Below are 25,995 nucleotides of genomic sequence, written 5' to 3' on the forward strand. Positions count from 1 at the left end.
TGTTTCACTTCCTCTGATAGTTTGAGATTATTCTCCGTCAGGAAACTATAAAGTGTGCAACAAACTTTACACTGGTTCTTAATGAGGCAGGATTCTCAAAATTATAATTTCTTTATAATGGACTGAATCTTGTCAGATACCCTAAAAATGTTAATGGAACTGTTCTGTAATCCTTGATTAAGTTTATTAATTTAGGAAAATAATGTCACTTAAGTGCGTAAGCTGCTGAAGCCAATTACAATCATGGAACTTGGAAGCCAACTGAAAAAGTTGATCTTCGAAAAAGGCTTGTGGTTCATTTTTCAATTCAAACAACCTCGTGATTACTTTCTCAGCATTGCAAATGATAAGTCCACGATGATAATCTTACCCTTACTTACTATGCGAGTAACCAACACTGGTGTTTTCTCACCTTAAGATGAGAAATAATTGAATGATTGTGTGTTAATATTACCCGATTGCAGTGTGGAAGAATGTCCACATTTATGAGGTTAACTACTAACTGAATCGGGAACAGTTGAATTTTTTGACGGGGAAAAATGAATTGCTCGAAAAATTTATTTATTTAAATGTAAAATAAATTGTAACGTTTTTACGGCCGTAACATAAAAGGTAACTTTTATTTAAAACGTAACAAAAATGTTACGAACGTAACTTTCGTGGCAGTCCTACTAAGCAATTGATGCCGAAATTACTGATATTTTCTACAGGCTTCTACGCACCCCTGGGGGCACGTGTACCACAGTTTGGGAACCACTGGGGTAGCACATGAAGCTAATTCACTGAGACAAGTTGTATATAAGCAAATATGAACCAATATACTTCACATGTGTTCTTCTCATAACGAGTTATCAATCAGCGTGGTAATTTTCTTTTTCTCAAGACACGTGTTTTCTTGTTATTTGTAATATTTTGACAACAATGTGACACTTTTCTGTCGAATACTTCTTCCCAACCATCAATCAACCGACATATTTTTAAGCTATGTGTGCTACTCAAGCTAATCTAGAAATTATAAGGGTAGTGTTGGCGTATATATTTTAAAAACAGTGAAACAATTTCCTATCAGACTTCTTCTCAAACCTTTGCCCCTCCCCCTCTCTCTGATAATTTTTTACAAGCTTCTATCCCTAAAAATACATATGGGTGCCGTTGGCTATATATTACAGTTGTAAATATTTACTTACTTAAACTGCTTTTCCAGATGACTTTTTGGATTCAGGAGACGAAGATGGTTACTATGGCAGTGGACCGTATAAAGTCCAAAGATATGCAGCTAACGTTCGTGAAAGGAAGAGAATGCTGAGGTAAGTCTTAAACTTTGATGATTTTTTTTTTAGGGTGATGCAGTATCTTAAAGGATCACCATATCTCGTCCAATATAAACTTTTTTAGTTTACTGGGCCAAACTACTTAGAATTGATTTGGCGCCTTGCCATTTACCATAACTTTTAGAGTTTATACTAGAGATCAGAATAAATGACCAAAAACTAAACTAAAAACAGACGCCTGCTTTCCTGGAAATTTTAGAAAAACCATTCAACTTCTCCTGTTTTGTGCCGGGAAATAGAGATGTTCAGTTTTGATGAAACTTGCATCATCAGAAAGTGTGAATTTTGTTTGGTACTTGTGTAGAATCTGGGTACACACGCGAGAAGTGAAGTTTCGTAAATGCTGATGAAATAAAACAAAATAGGATGAAAATATAATAGTTTAGAAACAAATTGGGCTATAAATTTGCACATTAGGAGTGGGGGGGGGGACGCATATCATATATTAATTACGTAGCCTAACCTAACATAACCTAACCTAGCTACCTTTTAGTCCCCCTAAACCCCAAAAAACTAAAGTTTAAATCTTTGTCACGGAGTGAGCAATATCTCACTATGCAGCGGAAACCTGTTTATCAATAGCGACTTTGAGATTTCGATTCGGTCTTTATTTCGTGTGTACCCAGACTCTACACAAGTACCTTTTGTTTTTTCGAATAACCGGGGCATAATTTTCTTTTTAAAGTTCAGGAAAGAACAGTCCCTAAAATTATTCTAGCATACCTGCTAGGAAAACGCTCAAAGAAAATATCATTTGAGCAATATGGCAGCTTCGGGAGTGTCGTCTGTTTTTCTACCCGCTTTGTTTGAAAAGCTTGCCGACAAAAGGGACGTAAAATTTCATTGTATTTTTAATAAAATCTCATAGTCAAGCCATATATTCTCGACGGCTCTCGCTGATGGCCAGTCCCCTGTGAAAACTCGCTAATGGGTTCTTTGTATCTGCGACGGTGAGCCGACGCTGAGACTCACAAAATAATTTTAAGGTGTCGTATTCTCTGAATAAGAAAATTCGTTCTTTGCTAATGAAAGGCGGTTCCCGTTATGAGCTAAATGAGCTAAATAATATTTATTACATAATTGACGTGAAAATTACATGTATAGGACGCATAAACTTCTTTTTTTCCTTTTTTTTTGCATCTTTTACCATTAAATAGCTCCCAGGTCACTTACGCCGAGACTATGACCTTTGATTAAAAGGACTTTAGCCTGCAAGTCTCTAGTTTTTTAAAGAAGTTTCAATAACGCCTTTGCTAAATTAGAAAAAAAAGAGTTTCTCTTAGAAATAAAGAGCAATTTTGAAATCTAAATCGAACAAAAACTATTGCTTCGCAGACTATATAGCATATATCTGTAAAACTAGCTCAAATAAACTGACTCATCCAATTTATCTATATTTGTAGGATTATGCAAAACTCGCGCTTTACTATGAACACAAAACGACCGGTGCTTGTCGTACAGTACCGGTTTAGGATATTTTCCCTTGTTTACAAAGCAGAAAATTAAAGCATTTTAGGATGTTTTTATGGTTTAAATTTCGTCAATAGGGTTTTTTGCCGACAAATTTGAAGCGTATGTGTATGGGTAGACCTAGGGACTAGAAACCTTTATTTCTGTTCAAATAAGCCCTCTGGTGATAATTTACGCCTTTGGTTCAACACGTTAACGCATGGAAAGAGAACTAGAAAAAAAGACAGACACAACGGTTAGGCTACAGATGCTAAAAGGATGTTGTCCTCAGGGTTGCCACCACGGTCCTTAGGCGCTGCATTCCTTAAGTGCTACATTTACTCAAATTTACGTGCTACACAACGATTTTCAGTGCTACAGTAAAAAAGTTGACTGTAATAGTGCCAAAATAGTGTCAAAATATCACTTTCGTTCTATTTTAGCAATTTTAAGTACGTGCTACGGTGCTGCACACTTTGAAATAGTGCTAAAATAGCACTTTCGTGCTGCATGTGGTAACTCTGGTTGTGCTCGGGTTTCCAGATGGAGGACTGTAATGGTTAGTTTACACATTGCGGAAATCCATGCCGTTTCTGTTCGAACTATGGCTAAAATAACGCTACGTTTTAAGGCAAAGATTTCAAATTATTGCAACTGTGTGACCTAGAGTCAAAGGGGTGAAAGGACTTATTGGTAGCCATATGGTGGATATTCCCTGTGGTTATCATCAAAACATCAAGAAGGGTATTATGTTCTTACCCTCTTCTGAAAGCTTTTGAGCAATAGAGAGCCAAATGACACCGTTTTTCTTAGTTTTCTTGAAGCCTGGGTGCGCGGGATCATACAAGCTGGGGTAGCCTTGAACCAAAGTTATAAGATCCTGTAGTTTTTGATAATTCATACTCATGGTTTTATTCATTTATAGTCCTTGCCAAGATTCCGTCCTAATTTGACCAAAACGTTGCGGAAAGCTAGAGATTTTTTCTAGCACGAAAACGGACGGAATTTCCGCACGGATTGCTAAATCCGCATGAATTTCCGCAATATGTAAACGAACCATAAAGCTCCAGGGTTTCGAATCATAACGAGCTGGCTGGTTATCTGAGAATCATAACTTTTCAGCTTGTTTGTCCTATTTTTGTCAAAAATTATGTTTTCCAGCAAAAATGGCGAAAAAGGGCTCTTTGTTGTGGCATCATTTGTTTCTTCGCTGAAAAATGGCATTAGGCCTATATATTTTGATTTTCTTTCAGATGAACCCTTTCCCAATATTTTATGTTCACTGACTCAGTACAATCCCCCCTGGTAAAAAGAAAACGAAAGACATCTCTGCTCCCCGTACACAATTTGATTTTTCTTGTTTTTCACAAGGAAAATCCTCAGTCAAGGGGGGGTTCAAACATGGTGGTTTCAAAGTTTTATTTTCCATTTTCATTTGATGCCATGTTTCAGGGACTTTGGGTGCTTTTTTATAATCAAAGATTCTTCAGGAGCGTATTTTTTAAAAGCATTTTGGAAGTATTTGTCAGTAGACTGTTTCTTTCACCCTGGTTTTTATTTTCGATTATTACGCGGCGTGGTTCGCTCTAATAGGTTGCGGCTATTGCTGCAGCTATGATTTACATCTTCTTGATTTACCAATTTGGTTATCAACATTGACCCATCCCATTTTACTGCGCTTTAATGCTAGTAATAAAAATTTTGATAAGAAATAAATAAATTCAAATTTTTTATCATTAACTTAGCATGAAGCAAGCTTTCAGAACCATGAACTGAATTAGAAAAAACAAATATCTACACTAGACAAAGTAAAAGAGCCGTTTTTAGTTCGAAAAGAGATCGGATCACCGTAAAACGTAATTTTTGGCCGTTATGTGCTGAACTTAAAATGGACTGTATTTTTCTTGAAAAGCAGAAAAAAGACGGTTAATTCAGAACCATCAGAAATCCATTTATGCAATTTCTAAGCTTATCGGTGAGTGCTAACCAGGTGGGTTTAAAGATCTGAGAGAAGAGATAGATCCTTTGGCATTTTGATCATTCTAGTGCATTTTCGTACTTGGAACCGCCTCACAATGCATGAGGAATTTACAAACTGAAAAATCCGATTTTTTGCCAAAGCCATGCAAAGACCCTAAAACTGCTGAGGGTGGACTTCTGGATCTTAAATCAGATATCATTTTCTATACTTGTCTGTGTAATAGGCATGGTACAATACCCTTCATTTAAAACATTAGTTAATTAGGCTCGTATTATATCGTCTTGATCCTGCTGCCCCTCATCTGTGAAATAAATTTATTTTGTTGTTGAGAGAATGAAAAAGAGTGGCATTTGCCATGTTTGTCCTTTGTAAAGTACTAACAATCGATCACACACAAAAAATGTAGAAAAAGGGAGAAGGGGAGGGAAAGTACAAGCTTCATGAAAGTCTTGACAGTTGGGGAGAGCGGATGTCTAAATTCCAGAAATCATCCTCCTTGCGATACCACTAGGTCTTTTAGAATGGTTTTTAACAGTGTTTCTTTTACTCTTTTAAGCAGTATCAATTCAGCCTTTGAAGAGCTAAGAGTAAATGTCCCAACATTTCCGTATGAAAAACGTCTTTCAAAAATCGACACCCTTCGATTGGCCATATCGTACATTGCTTTACTTCGGGACCTTCTCAAGTCAGACTTGGACCCTGTCGCATTTGTTGAAAAATCCTTGCGTGGAGAAATTCGATCTGAAAGAGGAGCAATCTGGAATACAAGTGGTAAGTTAGTAGTAATTAAACAATTCTGCAACAATAAAGGAGGCCACCAGTTCCCAGCCTTCTGGTAAAAAACAAAAAGAAAGGTAAATTGATAAGGGAGTTTAATACAGCTGTTAACAAGTGCACTCGATAACTTTTTTCTTTATTAATTAAATTTTGGAAGACCATCTAAAACAATTTAAAAGGTCTTTTTATGTCTTTTTAGTTAATCCGGAAATCTGAAAGGAAGGTGAATAGGGAGATCAACATCGAATACAAGCAAAGAGTTTACCTTAATCTAACATATATACAAAGTTCCTAGTGGTCGGAAGATACTTGAATTGTCACCTATATTTTGGCTATATAAGTAGATTGTATATATGGAATTCTACAAGACATATAGGAAAACATTTCTACAAGACATATACACCTTTTCAAAGAGAGTGAGTATCCTCTCACATGGCCTTACACTTCTATAGAAGCTATACGAATTACCATGCTATTCTATGTTCCTTCCATTGTTATTCTATGGGACCTCTACACGTGATTAAACACGTTATGAAACTACGTGCTATTTGCTTATGTCCCGTTGGTACCATTCCAAACGAGCGGGGATTCCCCACCTGTTCCTAAGCATTGCAAAAAAGATAACAGTATGAACGGGGGATTCCCCGCACAAATTTGTTTCAACTCCAAGTTTTTCAACCAGACTGGTTATTAGGAAAGGTTTTTTAGGGAAAGCTGTCAATCACCCATGTGTTATCCACAGTTCCATTTTTGAAGTCTGTGGAAACAGTTTGACGTGTTCGGTGAGATTACGTTCCTTCGCGTTTGATAGACATTTGCAAAAAAGGGGTAATTAGTGATTGGATAATTTTTTAACGTGAAATCTCTGAATAAAATATTTTTGGAGCATGTACTCGACGATGGATAAAAGGGTTAAGGTGATTAGCAATTACGAGCAAGGATCCACTGGTTCCTGGCAGTAGGCTAAGCATATCAAATTGCTGTACTGTGGGTTAGGTAACATGATTAAACACGCCTTTACAATCGGAATTCATTGATTGACATTTGCAAAAAAGGGGTAATTAGTGATTGGATAATTTTTTAACGTGAAGGGTCTATTTGAGGGAAAACCAAAAATACTCTGAATACAACATAAACGGGATCTGCCACACATGCATGACTAAGAGGCCCTACGTTCCCTCATGTCTGCGGTCAGAGGAGGGGGGGGGTAAAATTTGGAAGGAAAACCAAAAATACTCAGAAAAAAAAATAAACGGGATCTGCCTCAAAGGCAAGGCTCAGAGACCCTTCGTTCCCCCATTTCTGAGGGCAGGGGAGGGGGGGGGGTCAATTTTGGAGGGAAAACCAAAAATACTCAGAAGCGAAAAGAAACGGGATCTGCCTCCAGGGCAAGGCTCAGAGGCCCCTCGTTCCCCCATGTCTGAGGGCAGGGGAGGGGGGGGGCAATTTTGGAGGGAAAACCAAAAATACTCAGAATCGAAAATTAATGGGATCTGCCTCAAGGGCAAGGCTCAGAGACCCCTCCTTCCCCCATTTCTGTGGGCAGGGGTGGGGGGGTAAATTTTGGAGGGAAAACAAAAATGCTCAGAATCGAAGATAATTTCCATTCATCTTAGTTTTTAACGATGCTCCTTATTTCTAGTTGAAAATGCTTATTTTTTAATTTAATTTGGAATGAAAAATCAAACTCTAACATAAAGAATAAGGTATTTTGGAGGGGGTATCTGATGAAATAATTTAGGTCGTATGATCAATTTAATTTATTTTTTAAATTCAATAGTTTTTCAGTAAGGACACTCGATATTCTAAAAGTGTCTGATTAAAACTTTTACCTTGAGCATCGATGTTGTTAGCAGAATTTCAAAAAGGATCGGTTATGAGGGCTGGCGTATCTGATGAAATAATTTAGTTCGTATGATCAATTTAATTTATTTTTTAATTCAGTAGTTTTTCAGTAAGGACACTCGATATCCTAAAAGTGTTTGATTCAAACTTTTACCTAGCAGAATTTAAAAAAAGGATCGTTTTTGAGGGCTGGCGTATCTGATGAAATAATTTAGGTCGTATGATCAATTTAATTTATGTTTTAATTCAGTAGTTTTTCAGTAAGGACACTCGATATCCTAAAAGTGTTTGATTCAAACTTTTACCTTGAGCATCTATGCTGTTAGTAGAATTTCAAAAAAGGAACATTCATGAATGCTGGCGTATCTGATGAAATAATTTAGGTCCTATGATCAATTTAATTTATTTTTTAATTCAGTAGTTTTTCAGTAAGGACACTCGATATCCTAAAAGTGTTTGTTTCAAACTTTTACCTTGAGCATCGATGTTGTTAGCAGAATTTCAAAAAGGATCGTTTATGAGTGCTGGCGTATCTGATAAAATAATTTAGGTCGTATGATCAATTTAATTTATTTTTTAATTCAGTAGTTTTTCAGTAAGGACACTCGATATCCTAAAAATGTTTGATTCAAACTTTTACCTTGAGAATCAATGTTGTTGGGTCCCAGTCCACCAGCCTGAATGGTGGAAATCCACTAGCTCAGTATTGGGGTCTTAGTCCACCAGCCTGAAGGGTGGAAATCCACTAGGTCAGTATTGAGGTCTCAGTCCACCAGTCTGAATGGTGGAAATTCACTAGCTCAGAATTGGGGTCTTAGTCCACCAGCCTGAATGGTGGAAATTCACTAGCTCAGAATTGGGGTCTTAGTCCACCAGTCTGAATGGTTGAAATTCACTAGCTCAGAATTGGGGTCTTAGTCAGTATTCAGATTGGAGCGTTGGGATCCGACTATCTGGGCTTTATATGTCAAGGTCTGAATGCTAAGCGATGGACATGAGCTCGATTGGGACCCCATTGTGAAAATGGAAAACAAAAAACAAAAATATATTGTTGGTATGTGTGTAGAGCAGGGCATGGCATGGTTACCGCTAGGGCAACAGTCTAACCGTTGACGGTTTTAGGTATCCATGAATAAGTTCTAAGGCTAGAGTGGAAGTTGGGACAAATTTTTGGAGGTGCCCACCTCACCTGCCCAGAGTCTCAGGCAAGTGACCCTAAATTTGAAAAAGTGGAAATTGGCTCAGATTTTCTAAACTGAGCTGAGACAATGAATAGATATTATTGGAAAAGTGATTGGAGACGCTGGGCATCCGTGAACAAGTGCTAAATTGAGAGAGGAATTTGGGACAATATTTGGGGGCACCCACCCGCCCAGAGTCTCCGGCAAGTGACAACAAAATTTAAAAAACACACAGAGACGACAGACACAAAGAGACGAATCCCAGACAGAGAGGACAAAATCACAGAAACGACACATAGAGACGACACATGCACAGAGACGATACACACACACACACAGAGTCAACACACACAGAGAGACAAGATATACACACAGAAATGACACACACACATATAGACGACACATACAAAGAGACGTCACACACACACAGATACGAAACACACATAGAGACGACACACACATAGAGACAACACACACACACACACACACAGAGACAACATCCATAGAGAGACGACACACACAGAGACGACAAACACACAGAGACAACACACACACAGATACGAAACACACAAATAGACGACACACACACAGAGAGGACAAACACACAGACACGATACACACACACAGAGACGACACACACATAGAGACAACACAGACATAGAGATGACAGACACACAGATACGAAACACCCAAAGAGACGACACATGCACAGAGACGACACACACACAGAGAGGAAAAACACACAGAGACGACAGACACAAAGAGACGAATCACACACAGAAAGGACAAAAACACAGAAATGAGACATAGAGACGACACATGCACAGAGACAATACACACACACAGAGTCAACACACACAGAGAGACGAGACACACACACAGAAAAGACAAACACACATAGACACGACACACACACAAAGAGACGTCACACACACACATATCAGGCAAACAGCTAGACACTAAAATCACATAAAGACAACACAAACACAGACATACAATCCACACATAGATGACACACACACACACACACACAGAGATGACACACACCCACAGATGACACACACGCACAGACTAATTAAACATAGACACGACACACACACAGAGACTACCAGCACACAGAAACGACACACACACACACACACACTGAGACGACACACACATAGAGACAACACAGACACAGAGACGACACAAACACAGAGACGACAACACATAGAGAGACGACACGCACACAGAGACGACAAACACACAGAGACACCACACACACAGATACGAAACACCCACAGAGACGACACACACACAGAGAGAGGACAAACACACAGAGACGACAGACACAAAGAGACGAATCACACACAGAGAGGACAAACACACAGAAACGACACATAGAGACGACACGTGCACAGAGATGATACACACACACAGAGTCAACACACACAGAGAGACGAGACCTGGCCTATCTGATAAAATAATTTAGGTCGTATGATAAATTTAATTTATTTCTTTTAATACTGTAGTTTTTTTTAGTAAGGATATTCAAGACAACACTCACACAGAGAGAACACACACACACAGATATGAAACACACACAGAGACGACACACACACAGAGACGACATACTCAAAGTGACGACTTACACATAGAGACGACAGACACACACACACACACACATACACAGAGACGACAAACACACAGAGACGAGACACATAGAGAGACGAAACAAACACACAGAGACGACAAACACACAGAGACACCACACACACATAGAGACGACACACACACACACACACACACAGATACGAAACACACAAAGAGACTTAATTCAGTAGTTTTTTTCAGTAAGGACACTCGATATCCTAAAAGTGTTTGATTCAAACTTTTACCTTGAGAATCGATGTTGTTGGGTCCCAGTCCACCAGCCTGAATGATGGGAATCCACTAGATCAGTATTGGAGTCTTAGTCCACCAGCCTGAATGGTGGAAATCCACTAGCTTAGTAATGGGGTCTCAGTCCACCAGCCTGAATGGTGGAAATTCACTAGCTCAGAATTGGGGTCTTAGTCCACCAGCCTGAATGGTGGAAATGCACTAGCTCAGAATTGGGGCCTTAGCTCACCAGCCTGAATGGTTGAAAATCACTAGCTCAGAATTGGGGTCTTAGTCAGTGTTCAGATTTGAGCGTTGGGGATCCGACTATCTGGGCTTTATTTGTCAAGGTCTGAATGCTAAGCGATGGACATGACCTCGATTGGGACCCCATTGTGAAAATGGAAAACAAAAAAACAAAAATATATTGTTGGTATGTGTGTGTAGAGCATGGCATGGTTACCGCTAGGGCAACAGTCTAACCGTTGACCGTTTTAGGTATCCGTGAATAAGTTCTAAGGCGAGAGTGGAAGTTGGGACACATTTTTGGAGGTGCCCACCTCACCTGCCCAGAGTCTCAGGCAAGTGACCCTAAATTTCAAAAAGTGGAAATTGGCTCAGATTTTCTAAACTGAGCTGAGACAATGAAGAGATACTATTGGGAAAGTGATTGGAGACACTGGGCATCCGTGAACAAGTGCTAAATTGAGAGAGGAATTTGGGACAATATTTGGGGGTGCTCACCCGCCCAGAGTCTCTGGCAGGTGACCCAAAAATTTAAAAAACACACAGAGACGACAGACACAAAGAGACGAATCACACACAGAGAGGACAAACACACAGAAACGACATATAGAGACGACACATGCACAGAGACGATACACACACACCCAGAGTCAACACACACAGTGAGACGAGACACACACACAGAAATGACAAACACACATAGAGACGACACACACAAAGAGACGTCACACACACACATACGAAACACACATAGAGACGACTCACACATAGAGACAACACACACACACAGAGACAACATCCACACAGAGATGACACACACACACAGAGACGAAACACTCAAAGTGACGACTTACACAGAGACGACACACACACAGAGACGACAAACACACAGAGACGACACACATAGAAAGAAGACAAACACAGAGACGACACACAAAAAGAGACTACTTACACAAAGAGAAGACACACACACAGAGAGACGAAAAACACACAGAGACGACAAACATAGAGAGACGACACTCACACAGAGACGACAAACACACAGAGACAACACACACACAGATACGAAACACACAAAGAGACGACACACGCACAGAGAGGACAAACACACAGAAACGACACACACACATAGAGACGACACACACATAGAGACAACACAGACAGCGAGATGACAGACACACAGAAACGAAAAACACACAGAGACGACACATGCAAAGAGACGACACACACACACAGAGTCCACTCACGCACAGAGAGGACAAACACACAGAGACGACATACACAAAGAGACGAAACACACACAGAGAGGACAAACACACAGACACGACACATAGAGACAACACATGCACAGAGACGATACACACACAGTCAACACACACAGATTGACGAGACACACACACATATATGACAAACACACATAGAGACAACACACACAAAGAGACGTCACACACACACAGATACGAAACACACTTAGAGACGACACACACATAGAGACAACACACACATAGAGACAGCATCCACACAGAGACGACACACACAGAGACGACACACGCACACAGACGACACACTCAAAGTGACGACTTACACAAAGAGAAGACACACACAGAGAGACGACAAGCACACAGAAACGAAACACACACACACAGAGAGACGACACACACATAGAGACAACACAGACACAGAGACGACACACACACAGAGACGACAACACATAGAGAGACGACACGCACACAGAGACGACAAACACACAGACACAACACACACACAGATACGAAACACGCAGAGAGACGACACATTCACAGAGACGACACACACACAGAGTCCACTCACACACAGATAGGACAAACACACAGAGACGACAAACACAAAGAGACGAATCACACACAGAGAGGACAAATACACAGAAACGACACATAGAGACGACACGTGCACAGAGACGATACAAACAAACACAGAGTCAACACACACAGAGAGACGAGACATGGCGTATCTGATGAAATAATTTAGGTCGTATGATCAATTTAATTTTTTTTTAATACAGTAGATTTTTTTTTTAGTAAGGACACTCAAGAAAACACGCTCAGAGAGAGAACACACACACACACAGAAACAAAACACATACAAAGACAACACACACACAGAGACGACAGACTCAAAGTAACGACTTACACATAGAGACGACACACACACACACAGAGACGACAAACACACAGAGACGAGACACATAGAGAGACGACACACACACACACACAGAGACGACAAACACACAGAGACAACACACACACACCGAGACGACACACCCACACACGGATACGAAACACACAAAGAGACGACACACGCACGAAATTTCTGACCTTTTAAGTTTTGATGTTAGTGTTGTCATTCAAAAGCTATGAGCTTGAGAAAAGAGCTTGAGAAAATTGCCTGATTATCGAAAAATGGGGAAAAACCCTCCAAAAGTCAACAGGAATGCCCCCCTCCGGCGCGCCGTTGGGGGGCATTCCTGTCGAATTTTGGAGGGTGTTTGCTCCAAAATCTGTGTGTGTGTGTGTTCTCTCTGTGTGCGTGTTGTCTTGAGTGTCCTTACTAAAAAAAACTACTGTATTAAAAAAAAAAAAATTAAATTGATCATACGACCTAAATTATTTCATCAGATACGCCATGTATCGTCTCTCTGTGTGTGTTGACTCTGTGTTTGTGTGTATCGTCTCTGTGCACGTGTAGTCTCTATGTGTCGTTTCTGTGTGTTTGGCCTCTCTGTGTGTGATTAGTTTCTTTGTGTCTGTCGTCTCTGTGTGTTTGTCCTCTCTGTGTTTGAGTGGACTATGTGTGTGTGTGCCGTCTCTGTGCATGTGTCGTCTATGTGGGTGTTTCATATCTTTGTGTGTGTTGTCTGTGTGTGTTTGTCGTCTATGTGTGCGTGTCGTCTCTCTATGTGTTGTCGTCTCTGTGTGTGTGTCATCTCTGTGTCGGTGTTGTCTCTATGTGTGTGTCGTCTCTGTGTGTGTGTGTGTGTGCGTGTGTCGTTTCTGTGTGCGTGTCGTCTCTATGTGTGTGTCGTCTCTATGTGTAAGTCGTCACTTTGAGTGTGTCGTCTGTGTGTGTGTCGTCTCTGTGTGTGTGAGTGTCGTCTCTGTGTGGTTGTTGTCTCTGTGTGTGTGTTGTCTCTCTGCGTGTGTCGTCTCTATGTGTGTGTCGTCTCTTTGTGTGTGACGTCTCTTTGTGTGTGTCGTATCTATGTGTGTGTGTCATTTCTGTGTGTGTGTCTCGTTTTTCTGTGTGTGTTTTCTCTGTGTGTGTATAGTCTCTGTTCGTGTGTCGTCTCTATGTGTCGTTTCTGTGTGTTTGTCCTCTCTGTGTGTGAGTGGACTCTGTGTGTGTGTGTCGTCTCTGTGCATGTGTCGTCTCTGTGGGTGTTTCGTATCTGTGTGTCTGTCATCTCTATGTCTGTGTTGTCTCTATGTGTGTGCCGTCTCTGTGTGTGTGTCTCGTTTCTGTGTGTTTGTCCTCTCTGTGCGTTTGTCGTCTCTTTGTGTGTTTCGTATGTGTGTGTGTGTTGTCTCTGTGTGTTTGTAGTCTCTGTGTGAGTGTCGTCTGTGTATGTATTTCATCTCTGTGTGTGTGTAGTCCCTGTGTGTTCGTCGTCTCTATGTTTTAGTCCTCTCTTTGTGTTTGTCGTCTCTGTGTGTGTGTCGTCTCTCTATGTGTTTCTTATCTATGTGTGTGTCGTATCTATGTGTGTGTCGTCTCTCTGTGTAAGTCTTCACTTTGAGTGTGTCGTCTCTGTGTGTGTGTGTCGTCTCTGTGTCGATGTTGTCTCTGTGTGTGTGTGTTGTCTCTATGTGTGTGTCGTCTCTATGTGTGTTTCGTATCTGTGTGTGTGTGTCGTCTCTTTGTGTGTGTCGTCTCTATGTGTGTTTGTCATTTCTGTGTGTGTGTCTCGTCTCTTTGTGTGTGTTGACTCTGTGTGTGTGTATCGTCTCTGTGCATGTGTCGTCTCTATGTGTCGTTTCTGTGTGTTTGTCCTCTCTGTGTGTGATTCGTCTCTTTGTGTCTGTCGTCTCTGTGTGTTTTTTAAATTTTTGGGTCACCTGCCGGAGACTCTGGGCGGGAGGGCACCCCCAAATATTGTCCCAAATTCCTCTCTCAATTTAGCACTTGTTCACGGATGCCCAACGTCTCAAATCACTTTCCCAATAGTATCTATTCATTGTCTCAGCTCTGTTTAGAAAATCTGAGCCAATTTCCACTTTTTCAAATTTAGGGTCACTTGCCTGAGACTCTGAGCAGGTGAGGTGGGCACCTCCAAAACTTTGTCCCAACTTCCACTCTCGCCTTAGAACTTATTCACGGATACCTAAAACCCTCAACGGTTCGACTGTTGCCCTAGCGGTAACCATGCCATGCTCTACACACACATACCAACAATATATTTTTGTTTTTTTTTTTTCCATTTTCACAATAAGGTCCCAATCGAGCTCATGTCCATCGCTTAGCATTCAGACCTTGACAAATAAAGCCCAGATAGTCGGATCCCCAACGCTCCAATCTGAACACTGACTAAGACCCCAATTCTGAGCTAGTGAATTTCAACCATTCAGGCTGGTGGGCTAAGGCCCCAATTCTGAGCTAGTGAATTTCCACCATTCAGGCTGGTGGACTAAGACCCCAATTCTGAGCTAGTGAATTTTCACCATTCAGGCTGTTGGACTGAGACCCCAATACTGAGCTAGTGGATTTCCACCATTCAGGCTGGGGGGACCAAGACCCCAATACTGAGCTAGTGGATTTCCACCATTCAGGCTGGTGGACTGGGACCCAACAACATCGATTCTCAAGGTAAAAGTTTGAATCAAACACTTTTAGGATATCGAGTTTCCTTACTGAAAAAACTACTGAATTAAGTCTCTTTGTGTATTTCGTATCTGTGTTTGTGCGTCGTCTCTTTGTGTGTGTGTGTTGTCTACGTGTGTGTGTTGTATCTCTGTGTGTGTGTGTGTCGTCTCTCTATGTGTCTCGCCTCTGTGTGTGTGTCCTCTCTGTGTGTGTGTGTTTGTGTGTGTATGTCGTCTCTATGTGTAAGTAGTCACTTTGAGTATGTCGTCTCTGTGTGTGTGTCGTCTCTGTGTGTGTTTCGTATCTGTGTGTGTGTTTCCTCTATTTGTGCGTGTTGTCTTGAGTGTCCTTACTAAAAAAAACTACTGTATTAAAAAAAAAATTTAATTTATCATATGACCTAAATTATTTCATCAGATACGCCATGTCTCTGAGTCAACAGAGTGTGTTGACTCTGTGTGTTTGTATCGTCTCTGTGCATGTGTCGTCTCTATGTGTCGTTTCTGTGTGTGTTTGTCCTCTCTGTGTGTGATTCGTCTCTTTGTGTCTGTCGTCTCTGTGTGTTTGTCCTCTCTGTGTGTGAGTGGACTCTGTGTGTGTGTGTCGTCTCTGTGCATGTGTCGTCTCTGTGGGTGTTTCTTGTCTGTTTGTGTGTTGTCTCTGTGTGTTTGTCGTCTCTGTGTGAGTGTCGTCTCTCTATGTGTTGTCGTCTCTGTGTTTGTGTCGTCTCTGTGTCTGTGTTGTCTCTATGTGTGTGTCGTCTGTGTGTGTGTGTGTGTGTCGTTTCTGTGTGCGTGTCGTCTCTTTGTGTGTGTCATCTCTATGTGTAAGTCGTCACTTTGAGTGTGCCGTCTCTGTGTGTGTGTCGTCTCTGTGTGTGTGTGTCGTCTCTGTGTGTGTGTGTTGTCTCTATGTGTGTGTCGTCTCTATGTGTGTTTCGTATCTGTGTGTGTGTGACGTCTCTTTGTTTGTGTGTCGTCTCTATGTGTGTTTGTCATTTATGTGTGTGTGTCTCGTCTCTCTGTGTGTGTTGACTCTGTGTGTGTGTATCGTCTTTGTGCATGTGTCGTCTCTATGTGTCGTTTCTGTGTGTTTGTCCTTTCTATGTGTGATTTGTCTCTTTGTGTCTGTCGTCTCTGTGTGTTTTTCCTCTCTGTGTGTGAGTGGACTCTGTGTGTGTGTGTCGTCTCTGTGCATGTGTCACCTCTGTGGGTGTTTCTTATCTGTGTGTCTGTCATCTCTATGTCTGTGTTGTTTCTATGTGTGTGTCGTCTCTGTGTGTGTATGTCGTTTCTGTGTGTTTTTGTCCTCTCTGTGCGTGTGTCGTCTCTTTGTGTGTTTCGTATCTGTGTGAGTGTGTGTTGTCTCTGTGTGTTTGTCGTCTCTGTGTGTGTCGTCTCTGTGTGGATGTTGTCTCTGTGTGTGTGTGTGTTGTCTCTATGTGTGTGTCGTCTCTATGTGTGTTTCGTATCTGTGTGTGTGTGTAGTCTCTGTGTGTGTCGTCTCTATGTGTGTTTGTCATTTCTGTGTTTGTGTCTCGTTTCTCTATATGTGTTGACTCTGTGTGTGTGTATCGTCTCTGTGCTTGTGTTGTCTCTATATGTTGTTTCTGTGTGTTTGTACTCTCTGTGTGTGATTCGTATCTTTTTGTCTGTCGTATCTGTGTGTTTTTTAAATTTTTTGGTCAGCTGCCGGAGACTCTGGGCGGGTGGGTGCCCCCAAATATTGTCCCAAATTCCTCTCTCAATTTAGCACTTGTTCACGGATGCTCAGCGTCTCCAATCACTTTCCCAATAGTATCTTTTCATTGTCTCAGCTCAGTTTAGGAAATCTGAGCCAATTTCCACTTTTTCAAATTTAGGGTCACTTGCCTGAGACTCTGGGCAGGTGAGGTGGGCACTTCCAAAAATTTGTCCCAACTTCCACTCTAGCCTTAGAACTTATTCATGGATACCTAAAACCGTCAACGGTTAGACTGTTGCCCTAGCGGTAACCATGCCATGCCATGCTCTACACACATACCAACAATATATTTTTGTTTTTTGTTTTCCATTTTCACAATGGGGTCCCAATCGAGCTCATGTCCATCGCTTAGCATTCAGACCTTGACATATAAAGCCCAGATAGTCGGATCCCAACGCTCCAATCTCAACACTGACTAAGACCCCAATTCTGAGCTAGTGAATTTCAACCATTCAGACTGGTGGACTAAGACCCCAATTCTGAGCTAGTGAATTTCCACCATTCAGGCTGATCGACTGAGACCCCAATTCTGAGCTAGTGAATTTCCACCATTCAGGCTGGTGGACTGAGACCCCAATTCTGAGCTAGTGGATTTCGACCATTCAGACTTGTGGACTAAGACCCCAATACTGAGCTAGTGGATTTCCACCATTCAGGCTGGTGGTCTGGGACCCAACAACATCGATTCTCAAGGTAAAAGTTTGAATCAAACACTTTTAGGATATCGAGTGTCCTTACTGAAAAAAACTACTGAATTAAAAAATAAATTAAATTGATCATACAACCTAAATTATTTCATCAGATACGCCAGCACTCATAAACCATCCTTTTTGAAATTCTGCTAACAACATAGATGCTCAAGGTAAAAGTTTGAATCAAATACTTTTAGGATATCGAGTGTCCTTACTGAAAAACTACTGAATTAAAAAATAAATTAAATTGATCATACGACCTAAATTATTTAATCAGATACGCCAGCACTCATAAACGTTCCTTTTTTGAAATTCTGCTAACAGCATAGATACTCAAGGTAAAAGTTTGAATCAAACACTTTTAGGATATCGAGTGTCCTTACTGAAAAACTACTGAATTAAAACATAAATTAAATTGATCATACGACCTAAATTATTTCATCAGATACGCCAGCCCTCAAAAACGATCCTTTTTTGAAATTCTGCTAACAATATCGATGCTCAAGGTAAAAGTTTGAATCAAACACTTTTAGGATATCAAGTGTCCTTACTGAAAAACTACTGAATTAAAAAATAAATTAAATTGATCATACGAACTAAATTATTTCATCAGATACGCCAGCCCTCATAAATGATCCTTTTTGAAATTCTGCTAACAACATCGATGCTCAAGGTAAAAGTTTTAATCAGACACTTTTAGAATATCGAGTGTCCTTACTGAAAAACTATTGAATTTAAAAAATAAATTAAATTGATGATACGACCTAAATTATTTCATCAGATACCCCCTCCAAAATACCTTATTCTTTATGTTAGAGTTTGACTTTTCATTCCCAATTAAATTAAAAAATAAGCATTTTCAACTAGAAATAAGGAGCATCGTTAAAAACTAAGATGAATGGAAATTATCTTCGATTCTGAGCATTTTGGTTTCACCTCCAAAATTGACCCCCCCCACCCCTGCCCACAGAAAAGGGGGAAGGAGGGGCCTCTGAGCCTTGCCCGTGTGGCAGATCCCATTTATTTTCGATTCTGAGTATTTTTGGTTTTCCCTCCAAAATTGCCCCCCCCCCTCCCCTGCCCTCAGAAATGGGGGAACGAAGGGCCTCTGAGCCTTGCACTTGAGGCAGATCCCGTTTATTTTCCATTCTGAGTATTTTTGGTTTTCTCTCCAAAGTTGACCCTCCCCCCTCCCCTGCCCTCAGAAATGGGGGAACGAAGGGCCTCTGAGCCTTGCCCTTGAAGCAGATCCCGTTTATTTTATATTCTGAGTATTTTTGTTTTTCCCGCCAAAATTGACCCTCCCCCCTCCTGAGCCCGCAGAAACGGGGGAACGCCGGGCCTCTGTGCCTTCCCTGTGAGGCAGATCCCATTTATTTTGGATTCTGAGTATTTTTGGTTTTCCCTCAAATTGACCCTTCACGTTAAAAAATTATCCAATCACTAATTACCCCTTTTTTGCAAATGTCAATCAATGAATTCCGATTGTAAAGGCGTGTTTAATCATGTTACCTAACCCACAGTACAGCAATTTGATATGCGTAGCCTACTGCCAGGAACCAGTGGGGGGATTCTTGCTCGTAATTGCTAATCACCTTAACCCTTTTATCCATCGTCAAGTACATGTTCCAAAAATATTTTATTCAGAGATTTCACATTAAAAAATTATCCAATCACTAATTACCCCTTTTTTGCAAATGTCTATCAAACTCCAAGGAACGTAATCTCACCGAACACGTCAAACTGTTTCCACAGACTTCAAAAACTGAACTGTGGATAACACATGGGTGATTGACAGCCTTCCCTAAAAAACCTTTCCTAATAACCAGTCTGGTTGAAAAACTTGGAGTTGAAACAAATTTGTGCGGGGAATCCCCCGTTCATACTGTTATCTTTTTTGCAATGTTTAGGAACAGGCGGGGAATCCCCACTCGTTTGGAATGGTACCAACGGGACATAAGCAAATAGCACATAGTTTCATAACGTGTTTAATCACGTGTAGAGGTCCCATAGAATAACAATGGAAGGAACATAGAATAGCATGCTAAGTCGTATAGCTTCTATAGAAATATAAGACCATTTGAGAGGATACTTGCTCTCTTTGAAAAGGAGTATATGTCTTGTAGATATGTTTTCCTATATGTCTTGTAGAATTCCATATATACAATCTACTTATATATATATATATATATATATATATTAATTGAAAAAAAAATTTCCAAAAAATAAGTTTTTCAAAGAAAAGTAAAGAACTCCATTAAACAAAAAGTGAGCAAACTAATATCAAATAATCTACCAAGCGTGAAACTACCACAAATCAGCATTTATCAATAAATTAAACCCAAAACGAACATAAATTACAATAATTAACCGAGTCTAATTCAAAACGAGCAGAAATTAACATAAGTTGGGCGCAAAACCCCTATGCCTTCCCAATTCAAGAACAATATTTGCACTTTACTGAAAAAATACAAATGTTTTTACTTTTATAACTTTAATAAATCAAATAATATTAACATTTTGATTAATAAATATCAGTATATGTATATTAAACTGACAATGGACTTTCATTTGTATTTTTTCAGTGAAGTGCAAATTTTGTTCTGGCCTTGGGAAGGCATAGGGGTTTTGCGCCCAACTTATGTACATTTCTGATCGTTTTGAGTTTGACTCGGTTAATTATTGTAATTTCTGTTCGGTTATGGTTTCATTTATTTATCAATGCTGATTTGTGGTAGTTTCACGCTTGGTAGATTATTTGATTTTAGTTTTGCTCATTTTTTGTTTGATGGACTTCTTTACTTTTCTTTGAAAAATTTATTTTGTGGAAAAAGTTTTTTTTAATTAATTTCTGTAGGTTTTATATTGACATAGTCTTTTCAGGGAAAAAGAAAATAATACTTTAAATCTTTTCGTTTTTTAAGACTTTATAGTTTGGCCTGCTATTTGTATGCCGGAAAAATGTTCAGCAATTTTTAACAGCATACACCCTTTTAAAAATCTGGACACAAATAGTACTGTTTAATTTAGTTTCATAACTCCTCTAGTTGACCTGTAATGGAAAACTTGATACCATTCGCAAAAAAATCTGTTTACTTTCTTTGATAGGTTGGATACACTTACGCTATTTGGATTTGGTTAAATTTTAAGAGCAGAAGTAGCCCCGAACGTTTGAACATAATACCCTCAGTCGTTCTTGGGATACTGCTGATATGCCTTATTGGGAATTAGCATTATCACAGTGCATTTTAATTTAATCTCAAGTCAACATTTAGTTTTTAAACATATAAAAATTTGATTTGAGGAAGACTAAAATCTATTCTATAAATCATATAAAACAACATTATATATAAACCTGATATGCCCGCAGAGCATAACTTACAACCCTTGCACTGAGGGCTCTGAGGGGGGTGTCATCCTAAAAGATCGAAGTTCTTGACCGTTCAACAACGTTGAAAAAACCGAATATGTCAAGATTTTGATTGGATGTGTTTGGGACAATGGTGGGCGTGAGAGGGGCGTTAGTCGCTATCAAATCACTTTCAACTATTAAAAAAGGCCCTAGCCCTTTCAATTTCCAATTGAATGAGCCCTTTTGAAGTTTCTACGACAACACTTTCAATAAAAAACTCTATATGCCCCCAGGGCATAACTTACAACCCCTGCCCTGAGGGCTGTAGAGGGAGGGGTTGTCATCCTTAAACACCTAATTTCCAAAGCTTTCAACTACGTTGGATAAAATGGCTATCTAAAAATTTTGATTGGACGTGTTTGGGGAAAAGGTGGGCGTGAGAGGGGGGTTAGTTGCCCTCAAATCACTTTTGACTATTAAAAAGGGTAGTAGTCCTTTGAATTTCAAATCGAATGAGCCCTTTTTCAAGTTTCCATGACAGAGCTTTCAAAAAAAACCTTATATGCCCCCAGGGCATAACTTGATAATCCCTGAGGGTTGTGGGGGAGTGTTCTCCTAAGAAATATGTTTTCTATCTTGAAATAAACTACGCTGAACAAAATTGGCTGTCTAAAAATTTTTATTGGATGTGTTTGGGGGAATGATAGGTGTAGGGGGGGGGCTAGTTGCCCTCCAATCACTTTAGAATATTAAAAAGGGCACTAGCCCTTTGAATTTCAAATCGAATGAGCTTTTTTTGAAGTTTCTACAACAACGCCTTCTTTAAAAAACCTTATATACCCCCAGGGCATAACTTCAAACCCTTGCCCTGAGGGATGTGGGGGAGTGCCCTCCTCAAAAACATATTTTCTATCTGGAAATCAACTACGCTGAACAAAATGCCTGTCTCAAAATTTTGATTGGATGTGTTTGGGGGAATGATGGGCGTGGGGAGGGGCTAGTTGCCCTCCAATCACTTTCGACTATTAGAAAAGGGTACTAGCCCTTTGAATTTCAAATCGAATGAACCTTTCTTAAAGTTTCTACGACAACGCCTTCTATAAAATCCTTATATACCCCAGGGCATAATTTAAAACCCTTGCCCCGAGGGTTGTATGGAAGTGTCCTCCTCAAAAACATATTTTCTATCTGGAGATCCACTGCGGTGAACAAAATGGCTATCCCAAAATTTTGATTGGATGTGTTTGCGGGAATGATGGGCGCTGGGGGGGGGGGGCTAGTTGCCCTCCAATCACTTTCGACTATTAAAAAAGGCACTAACCCTTTGAATTTCCAATCGAACGAGCCTTTTTTGAAGTTTATACGACAACGCCTTTTATAAAAACCTAATATGCCCCCAGCGTCAAACAACACCCAAGCCCCGAGGGTGGTGGGGGAGTGTCCTCCACAAAAAAATATTGTCTATCTGGAAATCAACTACGCTGAAAAAAATGGTTATTTCAAAATTTTTATTGGATGTATTTGGGGGAATGATGGGCGTGGGGGGGGGCTAGTTGCCCTCCAATCACTTTTGACTATTAAAATGGGCACTATCCCTTTGAATTTCCAATCGAATGAGATTTTTTTGAAGTTTCTACGACAACGACTTCTATAAAAACCTTATATGCCCTCAGGGCATAACTTAAAACCATTGCCACGTGGGTTGTGGGGAAATGTCCTCCTCAAAAAGATATTTTCTATCTGGAAATCAACTACGCTGAACAAAATGGCTGTCTCAAAATTTTGATTGGATGTGTTTGGGGGAATGAGGGGCGGGGGGGGGGCTAGTTACCCTCCAATCGCTTTCGACTATTAAAAAGGGCACTAGCCACTCCAATTTCCAATCGAATGAGCCCTTTTCGAAATTTCTACGACAACGCCTTCAATACGAAGCGCCCGGGTATGGAGAAAAAAAACAAAGCAAAAAAACAACACATTGTGCCCACATCGTTCTCTACTTAGGCAGCGCTATCGCGCTGCCTATGATATATATATATATATATATATATATATATATATATATATATATATATATATATATATATATATATATATATATGTAATAATTTTTTTTCCTCTTTTCTTGTGTTACTCCACTTCATTTTCTGTATAGTGGGTCAAAAATAAATTATAATTATTATTACTATTAAGTTTAGTAATGAGGAACCGAAAGTAAATTAAGCTATTAATAGAATAAATTGTTTGGGATTCGGTTTATCGTGTTATGGAAGTTAAAGAGTCATCCTAATGAGGCAATTAATAGACATAAATTGGCCAGGTCTACAATTTTTTGAAGTTTGACGAGTATATTACTATACTACTACTAAAAACTCACTGCAGCACCCGGCCACCCGAGGCCAACACAGCTACGCACGCTCCTCCTCTATCCCAATCTGTTCAAAGCCTCCTTCTTTACACCATCCAAAGAAGTTTCCATTAAGTCCTTCCTTACGACCTCCTCCAACCTCCTTAGGGGCTGACCTGCTTTTCGATTGACCTTAAATGGTTGGCCGAACAGGAAGATTTTTGACAATCTGTGGTACTGCAACCATAGAACGTGTCATAGCCATTTCAACCTTTCTCTCATTATAGCCCTAGAAAGCGGGATAGAACTACACCTCTCGTACAACTTACTGTTTGAAATTTGTTCAATCAGACAGGTACTCAAAAGACTCCATATACAACTATGCTTTTTTCAACTGTGAAAAAGCACCATGGGCCTTGGCTTTTTTTAATTTGTCTATATTCACTGCATTCGTCACATGTACTAATAATACTACCAGGATAGGTGAAGTTATCCACTTCTTGTTACCTAACGTCACCTTTTTACCTTCACTAATTCCCAGTATACGTAAGTTTTCTTACGTTAATTTCTAAACCAAATCTTGCACCCTGAGCACTCAGAATCTCCAAAGGATCATTCATTGTGGTAACATTTCTATCTAAACATTCCAATCATCAGCATAATTTAAGTCTAGGAGAGTTTTATGTTCTCATTTGATTCCGTACTCTCCCGTAGCCTTTGTCGTACTCCGTAGGACCAAAGTTCATAAAAGCAATCCATACAAACGGGAATAGAACACAACCCTGCTTAACTCCTGATTCAATACAAAACCAGATACTAACCTCATTTTCTACCTTCACTGCAGCAACGTCATTCTCGTATATAAAACAAATCACTTTAATGTATCTGGCATACCATACAAGGCTAGAATCTTCGTTATAGGCTGTTTTATTGGCTGAATTTGTCGCTTGCTCATAATCTATAAAACGAGGACTAAAGGGGTCTGATGACTTAGGTACTTCTCAATTATTAATCTAAGAGTGAAAATTCGATCAAAGCGTCTTCTCCTCTTCCGAAAACCACACTGTTCTTCCCTATAAAACTTTATATACAGAATCTCTTAATCAGATCTTCAACATCTCTAAATCATTTTCCAGATCTTCAGGAATTTTTACCATGACCTCCTCTTCACATCTCCTTAATTCTTATTTTAATGTTTTCTCTATTTTCCTTAAGTTCTTCTCTTTTTTATAGTATCTATGATTCAAATACTTCTTGTACAAGTCTTCAGGCTTCTCTACTAGACTTAAAGTATTTTCATTAATATTCCTATCCGTGTTTCTAACTTTTCTCCCTAATACACCATCTGATACTTCCCAAATTATTTACCTAAAATTCTTCCATATATTTTCTACATTGTCAACTTTTATACTCTGTAGTTTAATATTCAATTGTTCTTGAAAAATTTCTCTCAAATTCTCCTCCTGGAGTCTACCAGCGTCATGAATTCCCGGAAGGTAGTTACCCTTCCTAAATTTGACCTTTAAATTAACCATAGATACTACCATATTTTTAACATCAATGACAGCACTCCTATATACCCTAGCATCTTATATCGATCCTGTCATTTTTCGGTTTATAACAACATAATTAATAAAGTTGGCCTTCTTACCATCATGCGAATACCATTTTCACTTACTGGCTATTTTATGACCAAATACTACATCGGTTTTAATAATATTTTTATGCCTACAAAATTGCAGTGGTCTATAACCGTTACTGTTTTCTTTCTACACACAAATTTACCTAGACTAGGCATCTATCCCAATTTCTGCAAACCTGGGCAATATAATCCCCTGATAAAAACACTATATTTCTATCCAGGATCTTGTCAATTTGTAATTTAATGTAATTTCCTGTCTGTAAGTGAAATTCATCTGAATCAATACTACCTCCATCATTCGGTTCAGGAGCATTAATATCAGCCGATTCAGGGGACCTCGACTGTTATAACTGATACCTGGCAGTTTTTAGTTATAAAGTGAGCAAATTGCATTCTATTAATAATACCCTCCCAACCTAAGCAAGACCTAGCAGCTTCTTTATTCATCGTGAGCCCTACTCTCTGTCTACGCTCCCCATCCTTCCTGCTTGAGTAAGTATGTTTTATATCAGTTCGACGATTATGGGAATTAAAAACCTAAGATTATAAAAAAAGAATATTTAATACAAAAATTTTCCCAGTGAAAGAATATTTTCACTAAGCAGTGACAGCCTGGGCAATTTAAAAAGTAATGAATGTAATCTGACAAAGGGATGAATTATATAATAAATATTAACACTGTCTGGGCGTTATTAATAATGCTTGAAATTGAGTGG

General features: G+C 39.7%; 1 protein-coding gene across 3 annotated transcripts in view; it reads left to right on the forward strand.

The window, feature by feature from the left end:
• The window catches only part of Fer2 (basic helix-loop-helix domain-containing Fer2), a 63,333-nt gene that overhangs the window by 17,122 nt on the left and 20,216 nt on the right, over window positions 1–25,995 (forward strand). For 2 of the 3 annotated variants that reach the window (XM_089092959.1, XM_089092957.1), the window contains 2 exons: window positions 1,205–1,307; window positions 5,318–5,532. In XM_089092959.1, the coding sequence (XP_088949085.1) occupies window positions 1,205–1,307; window positions 5,318–5,532 (318 nt within the window). The remainder of the gene's footprint in view (window positions 1–1,204; window positions 1,308–5,317; window positions 5,533–25,995) is intronic. The other variant, XM_089092958.1, reaches the window with a different exon arrangement.

The sequence above is a fragment of the Artemia sp. Qi Xiang Cuo genome, chromosome 8 (genome assembly GCF_049724085.1).
Source record: "Artemia sp. Qi Xiang Cuo chromosome 8, ASM4972408v1, whole genome shotgun sequence".
Classification (NCBI taxonomy): domain Eukaryota; kingdom Metazoa; phylum Arthropoda; class Branchiopoda; order Anostraca; family Artemiidae; genus Artemia; species Artemia sp. Qi Xiang Cuo.